The 7677-nt window shown below is 40.9% G+C and overlaps 2 protein-coding genes across 2 annotated transcripts in view; both read right to left on the reverse strand.

Moving 5' to 3' along the window:
* Positions 1-2176, reverse strand: part of LOC135550466 (protocadherin alpha-C2-like) — a 41246-nt gene extending 39070 nt beyond the window's left edge. The window contains exon 1 of the mRNA XM_064981309.1: positions 1-2176. This exon is cut by the window's left edge and continues 255 nt beyond it. Coding sequence (XP_064837381.1) covers positions 1-2091 — 2091 coding nt within the window. The 5' untranslated portion in view covers positions 2092-2176.
* A 2665-nt stretch (positions 2177-4841) lies between these two features.
* Positions 4842-7270, reverse strand: LOC135549365 (protocadherin alpha-2-like). The gene has a single exon (XM_064979354.1). It carries the CDS (start codon positions 7268-7270, stop codon positions 4859-4861), a length of 2412 nt encoding a protein of 803 aa, XP_064835426.1. The 3' UTR covers positions 4842-4858.
* Positions 7271-7677: the final 407 nt, after the last annotated feature.

Here is a 7677-nt window from a genome sequence, read left to right on the forward strand (position 1 = left end):
CACTGATACTGACACAATGGCGATGAGCAGATACAGATTTAAATCTGAGAAACTCTCCTCCTTTACAGGCAGCTGTCTGAAAGTTGTTTGCATGTCACCTGTACTTTCAACGACCACAACATCAATAGACACTGTGGCAGACCGTGAAGGTTCGCCATTATCAGACACCAGAATGACCAACAGGTGAGTTTTTAAGTCATTGTCACTCATTCGTCTCTTAGTCCGTACTTCTCCATTGCTGGTTCCTATTCTGAAGAGATTGGTCGCCTTTGGTTCAGAGATGTGATAAGAAAGCAGCGCATTATAACCAGAGTCGGCGTCTACAGCCCTGATCTTGGCCACAAAGTATCCCGCTTCAGCAGAATAGGGAACGTTCTCAGAATTAACGGCGCCGTGGTCAGAATATGGCGGGAGAATCACAGGACTGTTGTCATTCTCATCCAGGATAAAAACGTTGACAGTGACGTTGGTGCTTAGTGGAGGAACACCAGAGTCCGTGGCCTGAACGTGGAACTGGAATGTTTTCATCTCCTCGTAGTTAAATGACTGCAAGCTGTATAGTTCACCAGTTAGAGAATTTAAGTTTACAAACGAAAACAAATGCGCGTCATTGGGTCCCGATATTGCGTAAGTAAGTTTAGAGTTTTCATCGATATCAGGGTCATTCGCTGTCACGCTGCCAACACGAACCCCCACTGGACAATTCTCCTTGATATACACGTTTAGTATGGGCTCTGGAAAGCTTGGCGCGTTGTCATTCACGTCAGAAATGTGTACAGTAATAACACTAGTGCTGGAGAGAGGTGAGGTCCCCTCATCTGTGGCTTTAATAGTTACATTATAAAGAGATGCACTCTCTCTGTCCAGAGGCCCGTCTACAACTAAAGAGTAATAGTTTTTATAAGACGACTGTAATTTAAAAGGAACATCTCCGATTACTTCGGACTTGATGAGTCCATTTTTCCCACCGTCTTTGTCACGCACGTTTATTGAAGCAACAACGGTTCCTTTCTCAGCACTCTCTTTCAATGCGACAGGGGGTGACGTCACTATGATCTCTGGGGAATTGTCATTCACATCAAGTATTTCAATTATGACTTTGCAATAGGCACTCCTTCGTGGATTACCTTTGTCTTTTGCTTGTACACGGATTTCAAACGCAGGGTTTTCCTCGTGATCCAAACGCCCTTTAACTGTTAATTCACCAGTATGTTGGTTGAGTTGAAAGGCATGTGTGCCCATTTCTCTTTTCCCAGTGAATGAGTATTCGATTTCACCGTTCACCCCCTCGTCTAAGTCTGTTGCGTTTAAAGTTAGAATTAAAGTTCCAAATGCAACATTTTCTGACACTTGCACTTTATAGAGAGATTTGGAGAAAATCGGAGTATTATCGTTGGCATCTATTACGTGAATTACTATCTGTTGAGTTCCGGATCGTGGAGGTTTTCCTGCATCAACAGCAGTCAGTACAAGCTTTATCACATCCTGTTTCTCTCGGTCTAAAGCTTTCTGTAGTATTAACTCAGAAGACACACTCTGCTCGCTGCCGCTTTGTACATCTAGAGAGAAGTGTTCGTTTAGACTCAGTTTGTAGGTTTTCACAGAGTTACTTCCAACATCCGAATCACTGGCGAACGGTAAAGGAAATCTGTCCCCTGGAAAGGCGGATTCAGTCATATTGACAACATGAATGCGCTCCGCAAACGATGGTGGGTTGTCATTTATGTCCACAATGTTTACTTCAATACGATGGATATGCATAGGATTATTCAATATCGCCTCAACATCAATGGAGCATTTTACTGAGTTTGAGCAGAGTGCTTCTCGGTCAATTCTCTCATAGACAAAAAGATTACCTGTCTTCAAGTCGACATCAAAGTACCTTCTTTCGGATCCCGTTACAATGTGAATCTTTCTCGAAACCAGTTCTCTCAAATTTAGATTTAGGTCTTTAGCGATATTTCCAACAAATGTGCCTTTATCTACCTCCTCTGAGACGGAATACACGAACTGTCCAGAACACAATCTCCATGAACAAAGCAGCAGAAGATATTCTATCCAAACACGTCTTCTGTGGTCACCCATGCCCATCGCTGTACAAGGAATGTTTATTGCAACAATACTCAAAGGGAAAAAATGAACAAAGCCTAATGCTGGCTCTGCTAGTCCGTGTTAGTACAACCAAAGTGATTGGGACAAACTATAATTTCCCTCTCCTGTCAAAACAAACCACTGGTTTCAACTCGATTCCTTTTTTTTGTATTTACTAGAGGAGGAGTCCAGCATTATTCCTCCTATTAATAATTGTCATGGTCAACAGCGACATCCTGTGTTTTCTGTATGTATAGGCTACAGCATAAATACTATTGACAAAACGAGTCTGCTATGTGTCAATTACGCCACCGTGACTCTTACCAAATCAATTTGGCCAAATCTACCTTTTAAAGAGTACTATTTCAACTAAAAGGATAAAACTATAACAAGAACGCATCTTCGAACTATAAAAAAGCTGGGTTGGTCATGCGTAATTACGCATGAGTATCCAAAACGAGTAAGAGTTCTGCGACATTGCAAACATGACCAAGTAAATCATGTAGGGTGAGAGACTTGCAAGCACATGACAATACGGTACGAAGGGCTTAGGAAACTACCCCTGGCAGTAATGAGACTGCTGATAAAAAATTACGTAAATGATGCAAAAGCATTTGCATGTCTATGCTGGTTGTTACTTCTTCAATAAACAACACCAACAACTATACTATTTTGACAGATTCAAAAAGAACACGGAGCAACCGGAATGCAGCAAACATGTTAGTATGAATGAGAATGACAAAATCCAAAGCAATTTGTCGTATGTCGCAGTCCATAGAGCTGAATTGAAACGCTAAACACCTCGGCATTTAAAGCTGGATTTGACCTAACCTAAACGTACCCAAGTACTAAAAGGGATTCAAATTAAGAATAATTGGTAGAATATACATGCAAGATGATGACAATTTGTTAGTTAGAAATACATCTAAACTCAATGACAAAAAAATATTTATTTTGAAAAGTTGTCCTTACCTTCTCACTGTTTGGCAGTTTGTCATTTGAAAAGTATCTCCTCCATTAATACTAGTCACATCTGCCCACATCCGCATCCTCAGTCACTGGGAGAAAAAATCACTCTCCCGCAGCAGCGTTTTCGTAAACATTTAATTTATGCCAGTGAATTTACCAAGAAAGAAGGTTCATAATAATTTATATCCAGTATCTCTATTTCAACGCGAAAAATGTTCAGATGATTGTGCATAATGGCCTGCACTTCAGATTGTTCTCACAAAGCTTGCTGTCGATTCTCTCATTCATAAATAGGACGCCAGTGTTTAGGTTCAAAACATAATACAATCTGTAACATATGGGACTCAAGTTTCTGAAAATTGAGGTTGAGGTCCTTGGCTATATTCTCAACAACGGTTCTCTTGTTCACCTCATCTGAGACAGAATAGACAAAGAAGCCGCAGAATCCGCAATGCATATCCACAATGCACGGAAAGGCCCATCGCTATGCACAGACCTTCTGTGAGTTGTTTACAGTAGATTCCTAATATTGCTAACATCGCGTTGTATAAGACACATCTCTAGTATACCACGGTTGTTTCTACACACATGCCTATCTAAAGTGGATCCCCTGGCTCTACCTTCAGCAGTGGGAGTTAGGGGAAGAATTAGCCCCACATAGTTGTCAGCTGAATATACGGTCTACAGCGACACCAAGTGCTCTTACTGCGCTCTTAAACAAGAACACAGCCTTATCTGAGTTATTAACGATGTTAGAATCTAACATGAGGGGTGTCTACACAACAAATAAATAAACAAATAACCAAATTGATCCAATGAATAACACTTTCTTCCAACATGTATCTTCTCGCATAGCCCAACGTGCCAAACAGCGGATGACCAGTATAGCTAGACATGCTATGGTGTTCACAGACCAGTTTTTTTTTAAACCAGGAAGGGCTCATTGAGATTTGAAATCTCTTTTTCATGAGCGTCCTGGCCAAGATAGGCAGCACCAAGTCATTACACAATTATAGACAGACAACATGAAAAACTACAGGTAATCTAGTAAAAAAAAGTATAAGAAAATCATAAAACGGTCAATTAAAAACATTGACAGGTTAAGGAATCATCGTCAAAATCCTTCATCAATAATTTAAAAACACCAATCGGGACAAGTTCTTCCAGTTTAAAAGTATTTTGTAAGGCGTTCCAAGCCGATGGCGCAGAGTACATAAAAGCCCTTTTACCAAATTCAGTTCGGATATTTGGAACAGTTAGCAGGATAAAGTCCTGCGAAGGAAGAGAGTACCCACCACATGTATGACGAATAAAAATGGCAAAATAAAATGGTGGTAAACCCCAAATGGCTTTGTAAATAAAAGTATACTGGTGACTGAGCCTACGAGTGCCTGGAGAAGGCCAGCCAACCCTGGTATATAAATAGTTGGTTTTGCAGTTTAAAATAAATCTGTATGCAATAAACAACTGAACTACTATATTTCGACAGGTTGGTATATTTACATAATAGAGGAGATTATTAATAACAATTCATCAATTTAATCGAGAAAACATGTTGGCAGGAATGAGACTGACACTAACCAAAGCAGCCGTATGTCGCTGTCCATGGTGCTGAACAGAGACGCCTAACAGCGTACCGTATTGATTTTGAGCTTCTTTTTAGCTAACCAAAACCGCACCAATACAATTTGAACTGTCTTAGTAGTAATAATGGATATAAATTCGTGCGATAGTTTTTTTTTTTTTTTACATATTTAAGAAAATATTTACAAAGTGCAAGCAAAATAATAGTAATATTTCAGTGGGAAATAAACGACAACGCAATGAAAAAAAGCGCCAAATGAATAGTTGCCCTTACCTTCTCTGTGTTAGGGAGAGTTCGCGTCCTCTGAAAAGTATCCCCTCCATTAATACTGATCAGCTCACCATCAGCAGGTGGAAACGGCGTTGGTGTGTCGGAGCTAAAACACACGTCATACTGCTGGGTAGATTTGGAGTAAGACCAACTGCCGTCAGGGTGCGTGGTGATCATTGGGGAGCTGTACCTGCTGAAACTGCCGTCTGGCCTGTGGCATTTTACAGCTATTAAACTGATGAGGATCAGTATAAATATCACTGATACTGACACAATGGCGATGAGCAGATACAGATTTAAATCTGAGAAACTCTCCTCCTTTACAGGCAGCTGTCTGAAAGTTGTTTGCATGTCACCTGTACTTTCAACGACCACAACATCAATAGACACTGTGGCAGACCGTGAAGGTTCGCCATTATCAGACACCAGAATGACCAACAGGTGAGTTTTTAAGTCATTGTCACTCATTCGTCTCTTAGTCCGTACTTCTCCATTGCTGGTTCCTATTCTGAAGAGATTGTTCGCCTTTGGTTCAGAGATGTGATAAGAAAGCAGCGCATTATAACCAGAGTCGGCGTCTACAGCCCTGATCTTGGCCACAAAGTATCCCGCTTCAGCAGAATAGGGAACGTTCTCAGAATTAACGGCGCCGTGGTTAGAATATGGCGGGAGAATCACAGGACTGTTGTCATTCTCATCCAGGATAAAAACGTTGACAGTGACGTTGGTGCTTAGTGGAGGAACACCAGAGTCCGTGGCCTGAACGTGGAACTGGAAAGTATTTACTTCTTCGAAGTTAAATGACTGTATGCTATATATCTCACCAGTTAATGAGTTTATGTTTATCATTGTAGTCAAGGGTTTGCCATTATTGCCTTCTGAAAACGAATAAGACATCTGAGTGTTTTCATTCATGTCTGGATCATGGGCAGTCAAGCTGGCAATAAGCCCTCCAACGGGACTATTTTCCTTTAGATAAACATTAAATATAGTTTCTGAAAAGCGAGGTGCGTTGTCATTCACATCAGCGACGTAAACAGAAATGACACTGTTACTGAAGAGAGGTGGGATGCCTTCATCTGTAGCTATAACGGTTACATTGTACTGGGAAGTAGTCTCTCTATCTAGAGATCCATCTACCACTAACGAATAATAGTTCTTATAGGAAGACAGCAATTTGAATGGAACAGAGTCTACTATTTTACAGTGTACTTTCCCATTTACACCCCCGTCTTTATCAGATACTGTTATTAGACCAACTGCTGTACCTGATCTTGCATCCTCTCTGACTGCATTCATCATTGAAGTTACTGAGATCGCTGGAGCATTGTCATTGACATCAATCACTTCTACCAAGACTTTACAATGCGTTGTGCGAGGACTAGCACTCCTGTCTTTGGCCTGTACATGCAGCTCAAACGCAGCATTCTCCTCGCGATCAATAGTTCCTTTAACTGTGATTTCACCAGTCACTTTGTTCATTTGAAATGCATCCAATGTTTTTTCCTTCCTGTGGCTTATCAAAGAATAAACGATTTCCCCATTTACACCTGAGTCCACATCGTTTGCGTTCAGTTTTATTAAATGTGTGCCAATTGGTATGTTCTCTACTATACGTACTTTGTACAATTGTTTGCTGAAGACGGGACTGTTATCGTTCACATCTATCACATTCACTATTATCTGCAATGTCCCGGATCTGGCAGGTGTTCCTCCATCAACAGCAGTCAGTAACAACTGGATCACAGCCTGTTTCTCTCGGTCTAAAGCTTTCTGTAGTATTAACTCAGCAGACATGCTCTGCTCGCTGCCGCTTTGTACATCCAAAGAGAAATGTTCATTCGGGCTCAACTTGTATGTTTTCACTGTATTACTTCCTATATCAGCATCGTCAGCGCTGGGCAGGGGATATCTTTCGCCTTGAAATGTGGATTCGGTTATATTCAAAGTATGAACATTTATTGGGAATGAAGGTCCGTTATCATTCATATCTAACACATTGATTTCTAAACGATACATGTTGAGAGGGTTCTGTGCAATGATCTCCAGGTTTAGAGAACATTTCACACTGGTCATACAGAGTTCCTCTCGGTCGATTTTTTCCTTCACATACAGAGCCCCCGTCTTTAAATTCACATCAAAATACTTCTTGTTAGAGCCGGAAACAATCTGAAACATATGAGACTCCAGGTCCTGAACATTGAGATTCAGATCCTTGGATATATTACCAACAACGGTTCCCTTGTTCACCTCCTCTGAGACAAAGTAGATAATCTGTCCCGAAGATAAATTCCATACGCAAAGAAGCAGTACAACAGGAATCCAGCGATATCCACAATGCACGGCATGGCCCATCGTTAAATCCACTGTTCTAAGAGCAGACATATATTTCAGAAAACAACCACATCTTTTGCCGTCGCGGAAGGGCTGTCGTTTCAGATGGAATCTGACTGTGTGTTATTCTGACAAAAGCCTACACAACACTGATAGCCACAGAAGGAGGGGCCCTAGAACGAAATCAAGGTTTCATATCCACGGTCTACAGCGACACCCTGCGTTTTGCTTACTAAACGGCCATGACACTGCTCAATGAGAAAAAAAACGCATTACCTATGCGTCATATGTTAGCCAGAAATAAAACAGTTTAATAGCAAATAAGTAAACCATATGTTTGGAATAATATATAATCGTTTTCATCTAGTATGTTGACAATTGTTTATGTGGTCCCTGATCTCGGAGGTTTTCCTCCATCAATAGCAGTC

Source organism: Oncorhynchus masou, chromosome 12 (assembly GCF_036934945.1).
Source record: "Oncorhynchus masou masou isolate Uvic2021 chromosome 12, UVic_Omas_1.1, whole genome shotgun sequence".
Classification (NCBI taxonomy): domain Eukaryota; kingdom Metazoa; phylum Chordata; class Actinopteri; order Salmoniformes; family Salmonidae; genus Oncorhynchus; species Oncorhynchus masou.